This window comes from Desmodus rotundus, chromosome 3 (assembly GCF_022682495.2).
Source record: "Desmodus rotundus isolate HL8 chromosome 3, HLdesRot8A.1, whole genome shotgun sequence".
NCBI lineage: Eukaryota > Metazoa > Chordata > Mammalia > Chiroptera > Phyllostomidae > Desmodus > Desmodus rotundus.
The window spans coordinates 12,013,933-12,036,667 of record NC_071389.1 but is presented as its reverse complement, the minus strand read 5'-3'; the positions used below and the strand labels follow the sequence as shown (position 1 = coordinate 12,036,667).

Genomic DNA, 22,735 nt, shown 5'->3' with positions numbered 1-22,735 from the left:
AAAATACTAATCTAGATCCCCACTGAGCGGAATTTTAACTGATGTTAACATCCTGGCCTCTTTAATACCAGCATTCTCTCCCCCCCCCTTCCATATTAAGAACATCGAGCAGGAGAGCGTGCTGAAGACCCCAACACCCCGACAGCCATGTCTAAGGAAAGGCAGAGTGCAGTTTTGCATCGGGCCGGAGGCGGCAGGTAGGCCTGGGAGTGCTGCGGAGAAGCCAGCCGGTCACCCAGACAAGATACCTGTAGAGCAGCGGTGTCAAACTCATCTTCACCGGGGGCCACATCAGCCTCCCGGTGGCCTTCAAAGTGCCAAATGTAATTTTGGGACCGTATAAATGTCACTACTCCTTAACTGTTAAGTGAGAGCTTGGTGCTGCCGCCGGGTAGAAACAAGGTGCTGGACCGGATAAAACAAGGTGGAGGGCCGGATCCAGCCCACGGGCCTTGTGTCTGCCACCTGTGCTGTGATGCTCCAGACCGAGGGCAAGGGGCCCCTAGGGAAGGGGAGCACTCCCTGTGCTCCCAGCAACTTGCTGGTGTAGGAAAGAGGAAACCTGTGCTCTGTTCTCACCCTAGTACCCAGGCTGGCCCCAAGGCCAAGTCCTCCAGGGCGGACATGCAGAGCTGTCACCCCCTTAGCAGGCCAGCCTGACTCCTTCCCTCATTCAGTCCTCACCTTCCTAATTGTGTGAGTGTGAGAGTGATGTAGCCAGTACACGGAAGGGACAGACAGTCCCCCGACCCTCCTCAGACCCCAGAAGGTGGCATGGCCCCCACCGTGCCCACCTTATACTTGGGACCTGCCTGGATCACTGTTTCTGTGCAGCAGATCCGTGTACACCTCTCTCCCCCTGTCAGATTGCAAGTTCCTCAAGGGCAGAGACATCTTGCTGCAGAATTTGCCGTATAAATGATACCCAGGTAGATAAATGCAGCCAGACATTAACTGTCGGAGAATGTAAAAAACAGACAGATGTGGTTCAAATTCCAGTCTGCCACATTTTAGCTGTGCAACTTTGGGCAAGTGACTTAACCTCTCTGAGTTTTGATTTATTCATTGGTAAAGTGAGGGCAATATACTCTGAGCCTGATAAGCGAGGAGGGTTCATATATGTTGGACAGCTTAGCACAGGGCCCGACACAGAGCTTGCACTGTTTCTAAACCATAGTGAGAGTCACAAGACCTGGATTCCGGTCTGAACTTTGCCAGAGTCCTAGAGCAAGTTAATTAACCTCACTGAAGCCCAGCCCCTTCATCTGTGAGGAGGAGGAGACCAAAACAGACACTAGGAATGGATGCCGACAGGCCCAGCCCTGGGAGGTCACCCATCTGGGGAACACAGGGGCGAGAAGCCTAGAACCTTTCTCTCTCCACACGGGCGGGTCCGCAGTGCAGGTCTCTCTATAAGGACAAACTGCCCTGCCCTCCCGGGAGCTGCGAGCGGTGAGAGAGAGAGCAAACTGCGCTTCCCCGAGTCCGGATGTGCTGTGAGGTTTATAATTAGGAATGTCGCTGCGAACAGGCTAGAACCTCGGGAAGGCTAATGGGCAAGCAGTTCAGACTTGGCTGGAGTTTTAAAGTGGGCCCGCAGGAAGGAAGGAATGGGGTGCTCTTGTCTGGGGAGGACAAGGTGGGTTACAAGGAGGGGCCGTGGCCCAGGCTGCAGCGAGACGGCAGTGCTTGAGTATCATTTGGAAAAGTCATCTTTGCCCAGCCCCTGTGGGGTCAGGCGCATTTGGAGGTGTCCGAGGTCTGTGAGAGCGTCTTCGTGAAGTTGTCCAGGCAGCTGTCCCCCATAAGCACTTGTGGGAACCCAGCTCTCCCAGGCGGTGGGCATTCTTCGTCTTTCACTTCGTCTTCTGCAGGTCCTCGGGCCCAAAGGAGGCAGGCAGCAGCTCCTGGACTGTACGGACGTTGTAGGTACCATCCGGCTTGGTCATGTAGACGTCCCAGTTGGTGCCGAACTGGAAAGGAGACAAAGCCAGCGTGAGGGAGGCAGAGTGGCAGAGGGTTGGGACAGACCTGGGTTCGAGCCTGGCTCTCTCTCTCCTGCCATGACAGAGAGCAATTCACACCTGCTTCCCTTCCTCACAGCATCTCACCGATCCTCACGGCCAGGAGTTGCGTGCCTGCCTCCTTCCACACCAGATACTCGACCTGCATGATTTCATTATCTCTCCTTTGATGTGGGTGCTAGTATTATCCCCATTTTACTGAGGAGAAAGCCAAGGTTTCGCAGGGTAATGTCAGCAAAGCAGGATTTTAGCCCAAACCTGTCTCCCCATCTTTCTCCTACACTATCAGGAGCTACCACTTGCTTGCTGTGTGGCCTTGGGCAGATGACTAATGTCTTTGGGTCTCAGTGTTTTGACCTGTGAAATGGTTTCAGGCAGAAGGTACTAGGCAGGAAGGAAGGCGGGTGGAGAATTCAATCAGCTGTGGCATAATGGAAAGTGTCCTGGAGTCCGAGTCGACAGACCAAGGCTCTACCTGGCCAGGTGTGGTGAGAATTACAGATGATGGGTATAAAGCGCCTGTATGCAGTGCCTGGCACATAGTAAATGCTATTATTAGAAGCCATTTCCACTGGTTGCTAGCAGTTGCTCCTGAAGGCTCAGGTTTGCAGCCTGCTGTTGGCACACTTCTGCCTGAATCTCCAAGTTATTACCAGGCACAATCAGTCTTCTGGCTTTTTAAAATTAATGGGCTTGGCAGGCTCTGCCTGAGGACATGGATGAAAGTTGAGTGATTTAAAGTGCCAGGTCCCTGGCCCCCAAGCTTCATGTGTTGTTATTAGTACTTTGCTTTCAGTTTTGCTTCTCCCCACTTCAGCCTTTTCCTTTCCCTCCTCCCATTTGCCAACATCTAATCTGCTGGGAGAACAGAGCAACAAGCAATTGGACTGAGTCAGGCCGCAGGAACCAGGGAGCTGACTTCCTGATATGGTTTCCTTATATGGCCTGGGACCTGCCGTGCAGCTGGGCAGCCGTGTCTGTCCCAGTGAGATGAGGTCCAGATTGTGAAGTCAGTGCCTTCCTGGTGGCCTCCTGCTTCTGGGTGTGGGCGATGGGCTCTGCTAACTGTCTGGACTGCAGAGCTGGCGAGAGGACGGAGCTGGCATGCTTGACAGGTGCTTTGCCACCCCAAGGCACAAAAGCAAAACGGAAACAACCCCACCCCGCCCCCAAGTTTAAACAGCCTCAGTAGCAGAAGTCCTGGTGGAAAAGCCGCTCTGCAGAGTACCATTATGTCTTGTCCACGGCTGAAATGGCTTTGCCCCGTTTATAGAACCATGAAGGTGGGTGGTGGGGTGGGGCGGGGCGGGGGTGGGCGGGAAGCAGCTGTGAGGAGCTGGCTCTGCTGTTGGTCTGAGCCCCCGTGAGGGCCAGCTCCCCACCGGTGTACTTCTCTGAGGAACGGGATTAAGGACCCACACTTCCCTCCTCAGCTGGGGGTGGGGATGAAATGAAGTGCTGTGTTTAGATGTTTAGAGGGTCTGATGATGTCACATCAGAGTCCAGGGATTGGTGGAATTCTTTAAGCTGGTGGCTTTAACCTTTTGGGACCCTGGAGGACACAGACCTCTTTTATAGTCCTCGGAAGCTACTGACATCCCTCTCTGCCAAGTATGCATGTACACATTAGAAACTCCCACTGAGCCCAGATTAAGAACCCACCATGTTGCTCTGGCTGGTGTGGCTCAGGGGACTGAGTGCCAGCTTAAGAACCAAAAGGTCACCGGTTCGATTCCCAGTCAGGGCACAGGCCTGGGTTTCAGGCCAGGTCCCCAGTAGGGGGCGCATATAAGAGGCAACTGATCGTTGTATCTCTGGCACATGGATGTTCCCGTCCCTCTCTTTCTCCTTCCTTCCCCTCTCTCTAAAAATAAATAAATGCACATCTTAAGAAAAAAAAAAAAAAGAACCCACTGTGGAATCTACTCTTATTTCTAGAGCTGAAGAATTTCAGGCCTTCCCTCAAGACTATCTTTGTAAAACGTACATCAGATCCCTTCAGTCCTTTCTTAAAAATATCCAATGAATTCCCCGATTCTTTTGTTCCCAACTTTTGTTTTAATGTCCTAAAATATATATAACATAAGATTTATCACTTTAGCCCTGGCTGGTATGGCTCAGTAGTTAAGTGCCGGCCTGTGAACCAAAGGGTTACCAGTTTGATTCCCAGTCAGGGCACATGCCTGGGCTGTGGGCCAGGTCCCCAGTAGGGGGCGAGCGAGAGGCAACCACACATTGATGTTTCTCTCCCTCTCTCCCTTCCTTCCCCTCTCTAAAAAGTAAATAAATAAAATCTTTAAAAAAATGATTCATCACTTTAACCATTTTAAACCATACGATTCAGTTCCCTTTATTCTTGGAATGAAATATCCCATGGCCTACAAGGCCCCGTGTGATCTGCCCCTGCCTGTCTCCGAGACTTCACGTCCTATCACTCACTTTCCCCTCATTCACTGTGTTCCAGCCTCCTTGACCTTCCTGTGACGCGTCAAACTCACTAAGGGTATGGGCGTTAAGCTTGCTGGTTCCTCCACCTGGCAATCTCCGTCTCTAGACCTCTGTCTGCTTCATCTTTTCTCACTATCTGTATCCCCACTCAAATGTCGTCTTCAAAGAGAGCCCCTTCCTGGCCACCTAAAGCAGGGGATGGCAAACTTTTATCCATAAAGGGCCAGACAGTAAATATTTCAGGCATTGCGGGCCTTAGCATCTCTGTTGTAATGGCTCACGGTCAGCCAAAGCAGCCACGGACAATATGTGAATGAATGGGCGTGGCTGCCTGCCAATGAAACTTCAATAGCTATTTAATAGAATAAATAGCTGCAGGCTGGATCTGCCCCTGGACGATTGTTTGCTGGCCTCTCACCCAGATCTAGAGTAATACCTGCTCTTCCTTCTGTCACTGTTGACTCCTTTTTCTGCATTCTTTTCTTGGTAGCCCTTCTCACTCTCAAGAACCCTACTGTTTATTGTTTTTCTCCTTGCTTATTGCTTACCTCCTGCACTAGATGATACACTCTGTGTGGGCAGGGCCTGGCCTCTCTTTTCATGGCTGTCTCCCCAGGGTGAGGAGACATGCAGTCAGTTTTGTTGAATGAAAGAACAGTTCCCAGTTACTCACGCGCGCAAGCTCAGAAGGCCTTTGCAGTCAGCCACGTGAGCAAACGGGACAGGAGCTGTGGCTTCTGCACTGCGGCTTTCCCCACACAGCCTGGGGAAAGCAGGGGGCATTGAGGCCACATTCCCAAGAGAAAGGGAGCTGCTTACCTCTCTCATGACTTGCCTGCAGGCCCCGCAGGGTGAAATAAAATCATCTTGCATGTCACTGGGGAAGCAGAGAAGCAAACAAGGGTCAGCTTTTCCTGAGACTCAGGCCAGTTGCTGATTCACAGACGCGCTGTGTCCTGGAGGCTGAGAAGCAGTGCTTGGCGGCTTCCCACACTTGCAACAGGCAAGGCCAGGGTGGGACCATTATTTTTTAAAAAATTTTTAATATTGTTTCCCTTACCATTTACCAATCCCCCATACCTCTCCCACCCCCCACCCCACCCCCACTGAGGCATTATATTCATTAGTGCATTTAATAAATGTTTAGTGGACACTGAACTGTCACCTATACCCCAGGGACACAAAGGTTAAGGAAAGTTTGTCTCTGGCCTTCAAGAGATTGCTCAACCCCACGTGTGACATAGAAAACTGTCATTTTAAGCAAAATGCAGTAAGAATGCCTGGTAAGAGGAGACAATCTCTGCCTATGGAGTGAAAGAATATTTTACAGAGGAGATGGCATTTGGCCCGGTCCTTGGAGGAAGTGTAGAGTTCATAAGTCACCATTAACAAGCACCTACTATGCTGTGTATTGGGCACTCAACATACATTATTTCATTTAAATCTTGGAACATCCTGAGTGTCAATTTTACCTGCGAGGAAAGAGGTTCAGTGAGATCAAGCGACAGGGGCGCTATTCTGAAGCCCTGGTTTCCCTGTGTTGCAGGCCAAGAACATAGCATGTGCAAAGACCCTGAGGCATGAAAGAATAAAATGCCTGTGAGTCCAAAAGAAAGCTGGGCTCCCTGCATTTGCGAAAGTCTGGAGGTGAGAAACCGACAGCCACGGCACTGTCTCTCAGTGTTAAGGCAGCTGCAGGCAGTGCTCCGGCTCCCAGTGGTCCGGAAGGTGGTGCTTAAGGAAGGTGGGCTCAACTGGAGGGACCTCCAGGCCTGCCAGAGCCCCAGAGGGTCAGCCAGCAGCCCCTGCCATCCCTGCTCCTCTAGCCCCACAGCTCTGTGCTGTCCCGGGAGGTTACAGGATTCCCAAGTTGGCTCTTGGTCAGCTCCTCCTTTTGCTAACCACATGTGACTTTAACCAGATCTTTTTAACCCATGCAAAGCTTGCTTCTTTGCCTGTAAAATTGGGCGATTAATGTCATCCACTTTGTAGGAATGCTAAAAGACAAAATGAGACAAGGTGTGGGAAGGACTCTGTAACCTTTAGAATGCTATACACATACTCTCATTGCCTGTGGTAGTTACCTGGCACGTATCCCTTTAAGCTCTGTCGTCACTTCAGTACCTTATCTCATACAGTTTTATTATACACTATGTGCTCTATATACTAGTTTATAATTAACTTACTCATGATGTATTAATAATAACTATCATATGGTTCACTATGTGCCCAGAATGTGCCAGGTACCCTGCAAAGCACTTTATATGCATTATTTAATTTTAAGGTCAAATATTTATTGAGCACCTACAGAGGCCAGGCACTTCCGGTGCTGAGGATACAGCAGAGAACAAAACAGGCAAAATTCATTGCACAATGGAGTTCTTGACTAGTGAGGGGAGCCAGCCACCCAGCCAACCAACCAACCAACCAGTCAACCACTAGCCAGCCAGCCAACCAACCAACCAACCAACCAGTCAACCACTAGCCAGCCAGCCAACCAACCAACCAACCAACCAGTGAACCAAGTAGCCAGACAGCCAACCAGCCAACCAACATGTATCAAGTGGAGACAGAGACAGACACTATGAATTGACTGAAGAAGTGGAGGGGAGAGAATGGGGTTTGCTATTTTACTGAATCCTCACAATAACTCCCTTTTATATGTTAAAGAGAGGTTCTGCTCCATGGAAAGGTGGGTGCTGTCAGAGCACACTCCCTCCTGGCTTCAGAACAAAAGCCCATGGGAATGTGAGAGGGTGGGGACCCCCCCCCCCCCCCCCCCCCCCCCCCCGCTCAGGACGCACACCTAGTGCACTGATGCTTATGATTACCTGGTGATGACAGGTGCTGCAGCCAGAGCCTCTCATAAGCTCTTGGTGGTTGGACTATTGCTAATTTCTTCTTCATTCCACACATGTTGACCCAGAGCCTCTCTATGCTAAGCCAGCACGAAGAAGGAGCAACAAAGACCAATGGGAGAATCCCTGTCTTCAGGGATCTTACCATCGGGAAAGTGGGATAAATCTGCATGTAAATGCAGTAACTGGACAGACTGTGGTTAGGGCCATGGGAGAAGAGCCCGAGTGAAATTCAGCCTCCCTTCCATGGCTATAAGATCTGGCCCCTGCTAAGCTCACCACTGCCTTTCCGCATCTGGTGACACGCTTGGCCAGTGACAGTCAGCGACCCCCTGCTGCGCAGGCCCGCACTCAATTCACTGAGCCACACCCTTCTCTGCTTTTCTTACAGTGTTCCTGTGAGTCTCCAGCGAGACGGTGGGTGTCAAAGTGCTGTAAGAGTTAATGCTCTATGTAAATGGCAGTGAGTCACTATGATACAAACTGTAAGCCAAACTAGGGGTTTGGGATTAGGGGAAAGAGAATCGAAATTTAAGAGAGAGAGAGCTTATTTCCAATTGAGGTAATCAGGGAAAAACATCCTGGAGTTTGCATTTGAGTTGTGCCTCAATGGGTTGGAAGGGTTTGCCTAGGCAGAAATGGAGGGCATTTCCTGTGAAGGTTACCACATAAACAAAGGGTAATAGAATGTATTGGCTTGTTTTGAAAGGGAGGACAGCCTGTTGGACAAGGTGACCCGCAAGGGCGGGGGTGGGGAGGTAAACAGGAATTCCACTGGGAAGTTGGATTTGGCCCAGGGTTAAAAAATCACAAATGGTGCATCCAGGCAGCACATCTCTGAGATGGAAGAGAGCATGACAATAATAATGGCTTATGCTTAACATCGCAACTCTCTGTGCCGGGGACCTTATGTGCATTCACTCATTTAGTCCTCCAGCAATCTTTATAATAGAGGGGCTGTGTAGGTACTTTTATTGTGTACATGTTACAGATCATGAAAGGTCACATTGCTGGTAAGTGGCAGAACCAGGATTTGAACCCAGGATCTGTGGACTCTGCCTTTGGTAGTTTTGTAACTTGCAGAAGGAATAAGGATAATGTTAAAACAATGGTTTTGAGTTATTGCATACTCTGTGCCAGGAACTTTACAGAAGTCACTTCCTGAGTCCTCAGGAAATAGGTAGGTGTTGTTTCTCTCCTTCACTTTATAGATGAAAAGCCGGGCTCAGATTTTTTTTAAAGATTTTATTTATTTATTTTTAGAGAGGGGGAAGGAAAGGAGAAAGAGAGGGAGAGAAACATAAATATGTGGTTACCTCTAGTGTGCCCCCTACTGGGGACCTGGCCTGCAACTCAGGTATGTGCCCTGACTGGGAATCGAACTGGAAACCCTTTGGTTCACAGGCCTGTGCTCAATCCGTTGAGCTACACCAGCCAGGGATGGGCTCAGATTTGTGAAGCAACATGCCTGAGTTGATAATAGAGCTGGATTTGAGACCAGGTCTCAGTAACGCCCAAGCCTCGGCTTTTAACCATTATTCAACATTCCTGCCAAGAGTAAGAAAAACTTAAAAGAACATACACCCCAGAATGAGCTGGGTGCCTTGGAACATTCCCTCCTAGCTTTCCCAAACTCCCTCTCCTGCTTGTGCTGGTATCAAGGATTTCCCGTGGTTTGTGCTGACCTTCGTCACACACAGAGGCCATGCTTATCAGAGCTGACAGGCTGGAAACTTATTGACTTCGATGACTACAGCGAGGACCCCAGGGGGACAGGCTTATCTCCCCATTATCTGGGCTCTGCCTCTCTATCTCACAGATCTCGAAGGGGCTCTCCTGGACTGTTCACACTCGGGTTAACAAGGGAGCTGGCACTTCCCATTCATTCTCTAAATCCCTCCCTTTAACACATCATTAATGTAATAATGACTGTATTTCTGGCTCGGGGATGCGGGTGCAGGCTGAGAACCGGGAGGAGAGCAGTCGGGTGCTGGGAAACCGCAGGTTTTATGTGAATAAGGACATCTGTGCCTTGGTCACTAGCAATAAGCAGTCGCGTTTAGAAGTAGGTAATGACCGAGAGAAAACGCCTTTCCCTGGGAACCTTCACAGCAGAGCAAGGCTACCATGCCATTAACCTTTTGTTGACTTTGGCCTCTTTCTCCCCAGAATATCATTATTTTCTCAGATCAGCTTTGAAATTGAGTTATTTTCCTCCCTCTTTAAAAAAAAAAAAATAAAGTGTAATTCACATCCTGTTCATCGGCACAAAATGTTCCCAGCACAGCCTCATTTATTCCTCCCAGAGCCGAGGGGAGCCAGGAGAAACCTCGTCACAGGGAGGCTCTGGGAAGCGGGGGCCCTTCTCCATCGTGGCTCCAGTCACTCAGGAGGAAAACCCTCAATAACCTGGTCCACCTCGGGGCCAGACTGAGGCCAAGCTTAGCGTCTTATAAAAGGAATGGGGGCTCGTTTCTGTCAAACATCCCCTGCTGTCCTTGCTCTAGATCCTTACATTTCTGCCAGAAAGGTCCTGCAGCTTCCCCGCGATGAAGAGAGAATTCATTCCCACTGCACGACCCACGCAGCCAGGCGTCCCGAAAGCCCCGCACCCGGTCAGCCGTGCGGTCTTTCCCACGCCATCGTCCCTGCACCTTTATTTTGCTAAGAAAACTCTCTCTCACAGACAATGCAGAGGGACACACTTAAGCAATTCGCCATTAAGTCAGAAGCATAACGGGGTCCAAATTAGTCACAGAGCCCATTCATGTGCTCAAATCCCCAAGCCCTGAGTCTGGGCCCAGGGCTGACGAGAACTCACGAGCTCCAGGAACTTGGAGATTTATGTTTAGGGCACGTGGCGGGTATTGATTAGAGCTCTTGTTCAGCCAGAATCCGGACAGGAATCTCCTTACTTGGAACCATGACCCAGGTATACCTGGCTGTCACCCCACCAGCTTGTTTTGTATCCTGGCTCTTGGCACTTAGAGGTGAGTGCTGTCAAGTGGAGGAGTCACCTCCCACAGTGGCGGGTGCCACTGTCAGCTCAAGGAGAGCAGGGAAGAGTGTTTGACTTCCTGGCACAGCATGACACAGTGGTATGAGCCCTGGGGGAGACTCTAGAGATCTGGTGTTGTCCTGGTTCTGCCTCTAACTTCCAGGAAAGCTGTTTAACCTTTCTGAGCCTCAGTTTCTTCAGCTATAAAATGGGGGTAGTGACCACGGAGTCTAGGTGGCCAGATAATTTTTAGGTCCCTCCAGTTTCAGGTTTTGATGCTGCTTTTCTGTTGCATCTCGAAGGGATTCTGTCGCCCTCTGTGCTGTTAGAACACAAAAAGACGCTTGCCCTTGCCTTAGAGTTGCCCTGGTTGTGGATCTGCTCTGTAGGCTCACCGAGGGCAGAGTCCATTTCTTATTTGCCTCCTTGTCCTCAGCACTCAGCCCAGAGTCCTCTCCAGGGCCTGGCACTTAGGAAGTATAGAATATACATGTTAGATGAATGAATGGATGAATGACAGGTGCGTGGTGGACGATGGCTGAGCAGATGAATGAATATGGCTGTGACGTGGCTTTCCCACTCACCTGGCGATAGCAATTGCCCTGAAATCTTTGTGTCCTTCTGAGACGGCCTTCTGGATAGCGGTCCGTTCCGCACAGATGCCCAGTGGGTAGCAAGCATTTTCTATGTTGCACCCTGAGAAGAGAGGGGAACCCAGTGGTATTTCCAGCAGAATCACTTCCTACTGCGTGTGCTGAGTAAGAGGTTTGCCCCATTGTGGTGAAGGCAGGGACCTGTTACTCAGAACAAAGTGGGAAGAAGGAGAGGGCAGTTTGACCCAAACCATTGGGAAACTGTGGCCCACTGGTACAGTGGCCTCCCACTCTCATCACTTACCCAATGCCCCCATCTTGAAGCACAGCCTAGGAGCGGGGCAGGAAAACAGGGCAGATTAACCCAGCCTCGTCTCCTTAGCAGAGGTCAAGGCTAAGGGAGAAGCCAAGGCTTAAGAAGCGGAGCATGGTCCCAAGCCCTGGATCTAGGAGACAGAAGCCATGGGGGTGGGGAGGTGGAACTGGCGGGTGGGGGTTCTGATTCAAAGATTGGGCCTGTGCAACATTTTTGGTGCTGGATACCAGCCATCAGAGTTCAGCCAAGGTTCTCTGTGAGCTGTGTCCCAAAACCAACTGTCAAAATCAACAAACTAACAAAACTCCTGCACGCTGTGCGAAAGGCTTGTCTGAGTGCGCAAGCCTTAAGGCAGCCACACAGGGGCGCTCTCCAGCGGGAGGAGGAGCGCTAGGGCGGCACAGCCCACAGAAGAGGCACCCCGGTGCCCCTCTCCAGGGTGACCCTGGGGGACAATGGACAAAACAATGGTGTAGCCAGGTTAGCTGACTAAGAAACTCCCCATTTCGAGGAGGCTGTGAGACCGCAAATCGCACAGGGTCCGGGCTTTCCTGGCCATCAGATGTGTCGCCCTTCATAGCTTGCCTTTGTCAGTGAGGCAGGGATCTTGCCGCCCCCCCCCCCCCCGCCCCCCACTCGTTTCTCCCTTCTCCCTTCCAGTAAATACAAATGACTCCCATTCCGATGTGGTGGCGGCTGTATTTCCTACACTCCTTTGTAGCGTAGGGTTGCCATGTGACCACATTCTGGCCAATGGGAGGTGGCCCAATGGTAGATGGGAAGCGTCTGGATCACATTTGTTTTTGTAAAGAGATTGCTGGGATGGGGCAGGACACCTTTGACCTCACGGTTTATTGTCATAGGGATGGACCGCAACAAGACAGCAGGAATTTGGAGCAGAGTTGCCTGTTTGCCCTGGACCAGCTGCCTACTCGAAATTTTTATGTGAGAGAAAAAGATTTGTCATGTTTGAGTCATCGTATTTTGGGATTTTTGTTATAGTAGCTTAACCTATACCTTAGAGAAATTTATGTTGAGAGTGAGATGCAGCTGAAACAAAAAAAATCAAAAACCTGTGGCCTTGGCCTAGCCACTGGGCAATGTGGAAGAATTACAGACACAGCAAGGGGAAGGCTGGTGCCCTGGCTCCTCTGTGACATGTCATTTGTAAAGCCCCGCCCTGCAATACCCTGGAAGGCAGACCATGTAATCTGCCACCTGGGTTTCTCTACTTGGCATTGGAAATCCACCCTGTGGCAAAGATCTGATTAAGGGGTTCATCTTCTCATCTGTTTTGGGCGCCTCAAGGTAGCCACCACTAAAATTAGGCAGCGGGGATGGGCCAGGCAGGGAAACCAGGTAGTAATAACAGGGTTGGCAACTTAAGAACTAAACCCGGAAAGGGCCGTTGGGTGTGACACTACCGTATGAGGATGGCTCGAAGCAAACAGACCAGGTTTCTAAATTTTTGATGGATGTGGATAGCCAAAGAAGCCAAAGGCTGATTGTTCCATCCCTCAGGACCCCCTGGCCCCCCAAAGAACCCCCTCAGAAGTGAGCTGAGTGCTGTGTTCCCCCAAAGAACATTCTCTCCCACACCCCTTTCAGATGTGTGGCCAAGAATGTAATGATCAAGGTAGAAGCTCCCTGAGGGCCAGGGGGGGTCCAGTGGCAAAGACTGTCCCCAGTGTTCACTCTACCAATGGAATCTGCTGGAGTTTAGCTGGGCACACAGCTGCCCAGTGGAGACCACATTTCCCAGCCTCCCTGGAAGCTTCGTGTAGTCCTGTAGTTTTAGCCAATGGGATGTGAGCGGAGGTCATGGGTGTCAATTCTAGATGACATTTTCATGGGGACATTGCTTGCCCCCCACTTCATCTTCCCCTTTCCCAGGGGCTGGGACGTGGATGCGGTGGTGTGTGCCAGTTTTGAACACGTGGAATAAGACACTGCTCTGTGGATGGCAGGACAGCGAGACAGGAAGGAATCTTGCAGAGCAGAGCAGAGCAGAGCAGCCCACGTGCCCGGGACTCCAGCCCATCCCTGGTCTGTTACCTGGGAGAGAAACAAGCGGCCATCCTGTCCTAGCCACTGTATTTCTGTTTGTTTCATCAGCGTTTTCTGTGCCTTAGCTATCGCCCTCCCTTTTCCTAAGTCTGAGTCTTCCTCGTGCTTACGCAGCATTTTGTTCCTCCTGCAGTCATCCAGTTTGCAAATGAGCTGGTCATTATCTCCTATCCTCCCCACGTAGTTTCCTGGCTTTTCACTATGTACCCCCACAAGCCAGGAGTTAAGTAGTCACTGGGACCATGAACCACTGTCACGACTCTCAGCACAGGCCCTCACGTCCCACTGACGGAGCGGAATGGCTGTCACTAGACGCTCCATGCAGCGTGGGGGCCTGGGCGGGCAGTCTCCTGCCGGGCCGAGTGGGTTCACTAACAGTTGTGAAGGGAATGGCCATGTGGTGTTAGGTGGAGACCAGTTTGGAATTCTACTTTTGGGAAAAAGGCAGGTGTGCATACTGGTCACCAAAGGGTAGGCTGTAGTGAGCATGTATTATTTTGACAATTTAGCTCCTCTTCCTCCTTTTTTTCCTGGGGAATGAGCCTCACCTCATTCCTTTGCATGTAGTTCAAATGGGAGCTGCCACCTTTTCTCACATTACCTTTTTTATTGGTCTAAGGATGAGCACCTGACCCACACTGGGCCAATCAGAGTTCTTCTCTGAAACTAGGAGTGTGAGAGCCTGGGCCCAGAGGGCGGCCTGGTTTCCTTTCTTTATGGAGGAGACAAGAAGTGGGTGCTCAGAGGAATGGATAAGAGATGAGATGGGAGATGACTGCAAAAGAGTCTGGCTTGGTGTATGTTGCTCCTGAGGCCCAGCTGTCTTCCAACTCTTCCCACAGGTCCAGTACACCCTCCGTTTGTCTAAAATAGTTTATATGCATTTCTATCATTTACAACCATATAGACATCAGTTAATACAGTTGGGATATGGGCCAGGAAGTGATCAGGGCATTGCAACCCTGAAAACAGTGGCTAACATTTATTGAACACTTACTTTGGCCAAGCATTTGTGCCTATTCACTTGTGAGTCACTATAGCCGGGATAACAGGCACCATATCGCTCAGCCTCTCAGCTAGGTCCATGAAAGTTAGCCCTGGCTGGTGTGGCTCAGTGGATTGAGTGCTGGCCTGTGAACTGAACAGTCACCGGTTCCACTCCCTGTCAGGGCACATGCCTGGGTCCTGGGTCAGGTCCCCAGTTCAGTCAGGGGTGTGCAAGAGGCAACTGATGGATGTATCTCTCCCTCTTTCTCCGTCCCTTCCCCCCTCTCTAAAAGTAAATAAATAATTAGGAAAAAAGTTAATAAGTGAACATGCCTCTCTTACACACCCTGGCCTGCCCATCCATCCCCGCCCTTCCCAACTTTGCTGCACTTGACCGTGTTGCATTTTATTTCTGCCTCCCCACATGAAGACCCCTGCCAGCCTGTCTAGCCTCCTGGCCCTGCCTCGTGGAGACTTTCCCTACTGGGTTTGGAAGATGTGCAGTTAAAGCAAATGGCCAGATTGCAGAAGGTCTGGTGTCTCAGGACAATCGCTTGTGTCTGCGTTTGATGCTCAGGATGCCCTCACATGGAGAAATCTTCCTTCAGTGTATGTAAAAATTGTAATGGGCCAGTGAAGGGGAGAGAGAGGTTGTTTTAGAAGGGAGTGTTCACGTACCCCACTGCTCAAGCTGAGCCATGTGGAAAGAGCCCCAAGGCTCCATTTTGCCCTGGGACCCTGTGTCCTACTGGCTCTGAGAATTTGGGAAATGGACTGAACCTCCTTCAGACTCAGGGTCCTCATGTATCAAATGGTGACGACAGGGCCTTCCTCACAGGGCTCTCCTGAGAATGAGTTGAGATCATGCATGTAAAGCAATTAGCATAAAGCATGCCCAGAGTAAGGGTTGGCAGCTGCTAGCTGCTGTTATGAACTGCACCGAAGTCCAGGCTTTGGTGGTGGTAGCCCTGTGTCGTTGAGCTTTTGCTCCTTCTATACCACATGTGACAGTGACTCTGTTTCTGTCCTTCAGGCGCTTTGCAATCTTTTCCATAATTACGAGGCTCTATGTAGTCTGCTGCCAACCTGCCTTCCTCTTGGACCTCATCTTCTTTTGCTCTCCAGGCCAACTGGCTTCACAGCTGTTCCCCAAGGGTGCCAAGTGCTCTCCTGCAGCAGGACCTTTGCACTGGCTGTCCCCACGGCCTGGAACTCTTCTCTGTGCACAGGGCTCTCCTTACTCAGGTCTCGGCTGAACTGTCACCTCCTCAGAGAAGACTTCCTGGATCAGCCCATCTAAAATTGCTTCCTCCCCCGACTGCCTCTAATCCTCTCAAACCTGTTAAGCTGCTTTGATTTTCTTCACAGCACTAAACACTTCCCTGAAATGGGTGTCATCATTATGTAATCTCCCCACTGACAGTGTAAACTTCTGTCGTCAGGGCCTCCTCTGTGCTGTGCATTGCAGTGAGCTCAGGGCCTGGAACGGGGAGGCCCTGAGGCTCTCAGTTACTTGCTAACAAATGAGTAGAATTTCCCACTTCAGTGCTCGAGCTCTGAAATACAAAGGCATAACTGTATCTGGGGCCTCTAGCAAGTTTGTTTTGCTGTAAGAAAAAAAAAAGAGAGAGAGGAAGACAGCCTTGGCCATTACTACCATCCTGAAAGACCAGGCAACTTTGTTTTGCTCCAAGCCCAGAAAGCAGGCTGTGAGCTACCCAGACAAACTAGCTTTCCTCCTGGTGTTGCCTTCTCTTATTCTGAAACACGTGCAGAGGGTGAGACAGTACCCACTGAGAAATCCAAAATAATCGACCCAGATAATATGGTGATAATAGTGCTATTATCACTAATTGCGTTCCTTTATTCTGGTCTTTTATTGCTTTTCTGTGGAGATACAATGAATAGTGTCTCTCGCTCCCCACCTCGTTCTCCCAGCCAGGTTCCGGATACTCACCTGAAAAGACTGTCTTTTAAAGTGCCCTTGCTGGCCCATCCACTCCTGCCCCTTCCACCTTTGCTGACCTTTGACCTTGCTGTATCTGTCAGGGCTCCCTGGAACAATTGATCTGCACTTTATCATTAATCCTGTTAACAACTCTGTAAAGCAGATGCTGTTATAATCCCATTTTACAGAAGGTAAAAGCTGAGGTTGGGGGCAGGGGTCCAGGACGCACATTTCCCCCCTCCCTCGGCCTCTCAGATACCAAGGACTGTTCTTTTTCTCTAAGCCATTTCAGGAAGGCCCTGTATTGAGGGGGGTTGGTGCTTAAGCAGGGCTGGGGTCAGATATCACCCAGACATCAGCAAGGAAAGCAGTCCACCAACAGCGAGGTGATTTGGACCCAGTCATGCAAAGAGAGCAGTGTCAGAGAGCATGGGACCCACGCCCTCGGCTACGATGGGAGCGGTGTGGTTCTGGTGGGGGAACCCGAGAGTGGGAAAATGTTACTTTAAGGTAATAGTTAGTAAGCCTAGTAGTCAATGCATGTGAAAAGCTGTTGTTTCAGGAACTGCAGAGATGGCCCGCCCTGACTCCAGGAGACCCCAAGCGGTTGACCTTTGTGCTCCAGAAGAGACCATAAGCGGTCAGTCAGGGTGGTGTCCGAGCCCCGCTGCCCAGGACTCGGATAAAGAAAATCACAGATGAAAGGATGTTAGGAAATTGTGGACCGCAGCTTTTATCTGATTAACCTCTTTCCTGAGTCCCAAACCCCTTCCCTACACTTCTGCCCCCCTTATAAGAACAGCTGGCTTGAAAGGAGAGGGAGGCTGGTCTGTTAGGGTACAAACCCCGTCATCTTCCCAGGTCACTGGCCATCTGAATAGAACGCCCATAAAGATTCAGTCCCTGTCTCTGCTCACTGGGTCTGGTAGGTGGCAGGCAGCCCGAACGCCGGCCTTTCCGGTGTCAGTTCTCACACTCGAGCATGTGGGCATCAGCATCTTCGGGAGAACTTCTGAAAGCAGATTTCTGAGCCCCACCACTGCAGTTTCTGCTTCAGTGGGTCTTGGTTGGAACCCAAGAACTAGAATTTCTAACAAGGTCCCAGGAGGTGCTGAGGCTGGGGGTTCTGGGACCACATCTGAGAATCACAGGACCAGAGAAATGTCCGTGTGCTTGAAGAAATACTACACTCTCTCCATGTTCCTGCCTCCCTCCATACCGCGAATGTAACGCACCGTAGTTTTATGTAGGAATAATGTTCTAACTCAACTGTAGAGTTAGGGGTGGAGGGTTAGTGAAGCTCTTCTTGGTAATAAACCACTTTTGAGTGGAGAGGGCTGATGGATGAGCCTGAGGTTCAAAGAGGTGGGGATAAGTGGGAAGTGGGGCGTGGTGGGTGGGCAGGGCTGTAAGGAGGAGAAGCCAGTAAGGAAAGCCTGCTTTGACTCACCTGGAAGTGCTGTTGAGGGGGGATGGGGGGTGGGGGGGAGGGAAATGTAGGTTAACTACTGTGGAGAGGGGGCGATATAAAGCACCAAAGAGTGGTCAAGGAGGAGACAGGAGCCTAGTGAGGGAACCAGGAGCTTAGATGGGGGGAAGACAAACGAAGGATCAGCTTCCAGCAATAAGCCGAGGCAAGCTGGATTCAGCAATTAACCAGGACATCCTTAAGTGTCTCTCTCTATACAATTTGTTCCTCCCAGAGTTCATTATAGATGACCCGGTGAAGCGGCGCCCTGAATGACGATGGCATATATAGAGTGCTGAAGTTCCTCTAGAGAGGGAAGGAAGGGAGAGAGGGACCACTGCGCCAAGGGCATGAGCTGAAGGGGACCCCCGCCCTTCCCTTGAGTGGTACCAGGGAAGAGCAGACCTCCATGATTCTCCACTACCAACCCCCATGCAGCGTCCCACCTGAGTGCCACCACGTACTGACTCCATTTCCCTTGCCCATAATCCGTTCTGTCCCATCTTAACACTTCTCCCTGTGTCCTTACTGCCCTCTCCCCGTTCCCTCAGCAGCTCTTCCCCAGCCATCACAGAAGGTAACTGGTGTAGTTATTAATTACCACCCTGGTGGCCCATCTGCGAGGGGCACAAGACCCTGGCCAGGGCTGGAGGTAATAGAGAGAAAATGACCATTATGATTTCGTGACAGCAAGGCTGTCTCTGCAGCCAGCATCGCTTTTGGATTGGATGGGATACCAGCAGCCTCTGAGGGTGGTAATGCCCAGGCTAGTCTTTCGTGCAGTTGGAGGAAGTCATGGAACTGGGCAGATTTGTCCCACTATAAGCTATAAACCCGGTGTCTTAACTCAAGTGTACCCCCTCTGCCTCCTAATCTCTAATTCATCCCATGATTGGTTTCCACTGGTTGTCCAGGTCCCCTCCTTACCACACCCTGGCTCAGGGCCATCTGCCCTCTCTTTCCATCTCAGTAAGGAGACCCGGGGCCTCTGGGAAATGCCCTCCATCTGCCCCCCTCTCCTCAGCACAGCCATCGCACCCCCTTCTGCATATCCACATGGGAGCAAGGGGCCGCAGAGAGAGCATGGCATTTGGAATCAGATAAACCTGAATTTCAGTTATCTTGTTTATAAAATGTAGTGCATTTGGCTGTTGGTTTGGTCTGCTTGGCACCTCCACACTCCCTATGGTAACAGACCTCTACGCCACCTTCCCTGCCCCCCAGAGGAAGGCTATGTGGATCAGCTGGCCCAATTATACTGCTTCATCCCGATAACAGTGATTGGCTGTGCAATGTGTATGTGATTTGGAGACGGACCAATCACAGCCCTTCCCTGGAATTTTTACATTTGAAGTTAGCAGGTAAGAGTTTTTTCCTCTCTGCTTTTGAGGCTGTAAGAATGTAAATCAGAGGCTCTGAAGCCTGGAGGAAGACTACTTTCAGGAGTAGAGAAAGAAACCAGCAAGCACCCAGAAGGATAAAGAAGAGCACAGTAACATTTGAGTTCTTGATCCAGCTGTCCCTGAGACAAGACCCACCATTGTTCATTATAGTTCCGGTTGGCTTCTGTCATTTACAACTGAAGTGTTCTGACTAATGCATGTGACATGTATTGTCCATGTGGCGGCTATGACATTTTAAGGGATTTTCCATCTCAAGTGGGTCACGAATGCTCAGTCCATTGTGTCTACTAACATTGCAGGCAGTCCTGCCCACCATCTGCCCCACGCGACCCGGCTCTGCCTTCAGCCTCCTGCCTTAGCCAGTCAGGGCCTCATCGTTCCTCCCGCCCACGGGGCTGGAGATCCTAGAACCACACTTCTTCCCTTCATTTCTAATACGGCCCATCCCAGGCCTGCCTCGTTCGTCCCACAAGATAGCTCCCAGATCTTTCCTGCCTTTTCATCCCACCTGGTACTTCTCTGGTCTAAGCCATTCATTTGTAAGTTCACTGAACCTTAACTGAGGACCTATTCTAGGTCAGGCAATATGCTGGCACTGTGGACCGGTCAGTAAACATGATAGACGTGGTCCCCTGTCCCTCCTTCTTCTGCCCCAGCCCTCCTTGAGTGCCTGTCAGACTGTCCTCAAACACCAGCTTCATGTCACTCTTCTTATTGATAGCATTCCTTAACTCCTTATGTCCTACCTCATCAAATCCCAATGTCTCTACTCAGCCTTCAAAAGTCCTCCACAATCTACCTCCAAATCATCACATCATCATTTTCATCATACCAGCACTAGTAGCAGTCGAAGAGGCCACCATTTGTGACATGCTTATTCTGGGCCAGAAACTGCCAATCACTTTATGGGCGTTAGCTCATTTAAAGCCTCACAGCCAGGGGTGAGATTCTTCGCAGTCAGTGACCCATGCAGCACGGGCACCAGCAATCAGAGAGGACCTTGGCTGCCCCACCGGGCCAGGCAAACCAGCGCTGCTCACAGCCACCCCGAAAGGTGGGCGTTAGGATCCCCCATGTACAAATGTAAGCTGAGGCTCTGCAGGGTCAAGGATCTTGCTCCGGGACACATGGCTGGTAAACAGAGCACCAGGATTCCAATCCAGGAGCCTCTAACTTCAGAGCCTTCAGCCCATCCCAGAGGGCCGCCTGCAATCCCCACTTGCTCCTGCAGCACTGGGTCCTTCCCTGCCATTTAAATAGTCGATGCTCCTCCTCCCCTCACTTCTTTACTCCCACAGTCCCTGGTTGTGGCTCCACTTTGAGCCTGTGCAAGGGGAGGGGACCTCCATGGGGCAGGGACTCTGCCGTTTCCACTCACTGTGCTACCCCCAGCACCTGGTATGTTACTTAGCACATAACTGGCAAATGTTTGTCGAATAGATGAATCAATGCAAGGATGAAGAGGGGACGTGGAGGCACTGGAAAGAATAGGTGGCTGACTCGTGGGGCAGCGTGGGGCAGCAGTGGTGTTTGTGGTGGTGGTTAATCTTTAATACTCCTCTGAGCAACCAGACCAGCCTGAATGTCCACGCAACACTCAGTGGTTTTCATTCTCTACAGAGTAGCAGACTTTGAGAGTCACGGAAACTCTGGGTTTGAATCCCAGCTCTGCGAGCTTGGGCATTCAGCCTCTGGGAACCTCTGTCTCCTCCTCTGCAAAGTGGCGCTATGGTAACTGCCCTGCAGGGTTGTGAGGGTGAGTCGGACAACACTCATCACCGACCTTTCACACACCAGCCCTCGCTCGAGGTCACTTTTCCTGCTCCAATACGTTTAAGACCCAGGGACCTCATGAAACCCACACAGAAACTCAAAAGACAAGAAATAACATATGAGAGCCCAGAGGGGACAGGACAGAAGGGGACGTCAGCCCCAAGCTGGACCCACAGCTGAGCGGTGGAGCAGGTGAGTGGCTCACACCAGGATGGGGCTGCTGGGGGTTACTGATCAGATAGACAGATGTACTTGTGCGGGCCTCTGGCCCTTTAAGAAGCTGCCCCAAGCCGCAGGGGAATTCTAGGCAGCAGGGCTGGCCATCCCCTCCTGGCCCTCAGTGCCAATTCTCATCTGCCCTCCCAGTGGTGGTGGAAATGGGCAGGGTGTCGAGGGCGTGTCTTCCCTGCCAACCCCACACCCCTTTCCTTCCCCTCGGTCCTGACAGAGAATGCCTCTAGCTGAGCAAAAACAAGTCTGCATTTTTGTTCGAGGGAACTTTTCTATCAAACCGACTAACCCAAGAAAAAGAGCTGGGGACGGATTAGTGCCAACCCAGGTTCCTGTCCCCACCTCCCCAGGCTGGCCCTCGCTGCTGCACTCAGACTGCGCCTGGCTTCTTACCCCCAAGACCCTCTGCACCCCATTAACAAGTCGTCCCGTCTGGATTCCTTTCTTCCCTCCCCCCTGCCACCCCCCAACACGGAGGATGGCAGGAAGAAATCAGGGTTTGGGGGACCCCAGCCCTGGGTTCTGCCTCTAGCACCGCATGTGACCTTGAACAAGCCAGGTCACCTCTTTGGGCCTCAGGTTTTGCACTAAGAAGTGGGCATGACACCTGGGCTTTGGGTCCGAGGTGAGGACTTGCTGATATAACCTGTGGAAGCCTTAGCAGGTGCGGGACCCAGAGGAGGACTTGCACCCTCCCTCCCAGCACACAGCTCTGCTGAAGCTCTCGGCTTCCCCCTCCAGCTTCCTTCCCCGTCCCACCTCCTGCTTCCCAGTCTTCCAAGAATCGAAAGCCCCTAGATTTGAGCAGCACCTTCACCCACAGTCTGGGACATTAGGCAGGGTAGAGGCAAATGGCATTATAGGGAGGCTCAGCCAAGAGCGGACAGCCCTGGGCTCTTCTCTTCTGGGGACTCCCGCCCCCCCCTGAGTATCCTGCTCTCACCCCCAAGGCTGTGGTGGTCAGGGACCCCGGACGCCCTCCCTTGCCCTTACCGGAGAAGATCCTCCCGTCCCTGGTGAGGACAGCAGCCCCCACGGGGAAGTGACTGTAGGGACAGTAGGCGAACTTCTTGGCCTCGTGGGAGCACAGCACCAGCTGCTGGATGTACTTGGGATCCAAGGCGCAGGCATTACGCACCTGGGCCATGTCGGTCCCTGGGGATCAGCAGAGGAGCAGAGAAGGGAGCCCTCAGCTAGGCTCAGCTGGGACCCGCTACCGAGGCAGCTCCTCCCCCGGGGTGTGTCCCTGCTTAGAGGCTCCCAGGTGCGCCCGCGGAGATGCTGGGCGGGGCCAGGTCAGGGAATGGAGCGGCCCCCCGCCCCCGGGTTTGGGGCCAGAGGGTGTGGTGTGTCTCCCAATGTGGAAGGATGTGGCTGTGCCCACAGGTGTTTCTCACTCTTCCTTGGGGGCAACTCTCTCTAGTGGGTCTGGAGACTGTGTCACTGAGGTGCGAGGCTGGATGCGAACACACTTCCTAAGGGAAGTAACCGTTGGTAGGGTCAGTGGGGGTCTAGGAAGGCCAAGTTCCAAGTGTTGAAAACCCTGTTTGTTGCATGACTTTTTCTCTTCTTCACTGAGGGGAGGAATGAAGCTGAAAGGGCAGGACTGGGGCAGCTACAC

The 22,735-nt window shown here is 51.5% G+C and overlaps 1 protein-coding gene across 1 annotated transcript; it reads right to left on the bottom strand.

The window, feature by feature from the left end:
• Positions 1–343: 343 nt before the first annotated feature.
• On the bottom strand, positions 344–22,343 carry CDA (cytidine deaminase). The gene is made up of 4 exons (XM_024554311.3): positions 22,108–22,343; positions 10,913–11,024; positions 5,292–5,349; positions 344–1,973 (listed from the first exon to the last, which is right to left on the bottom strand). Exons 1-4 carry the CDS (start codon positions 22,259–22,261, stop codon positions 1,857–1,859), a joined length of 441 nt encoding a protein of 146 aa, XP_024410079.1. The 5' UTR covers positions 22,262–22,343; the 3' UTR covers positions 344–1,856.
• Positions 22,344–22,735: the final 392 nt, after the last annotated feature.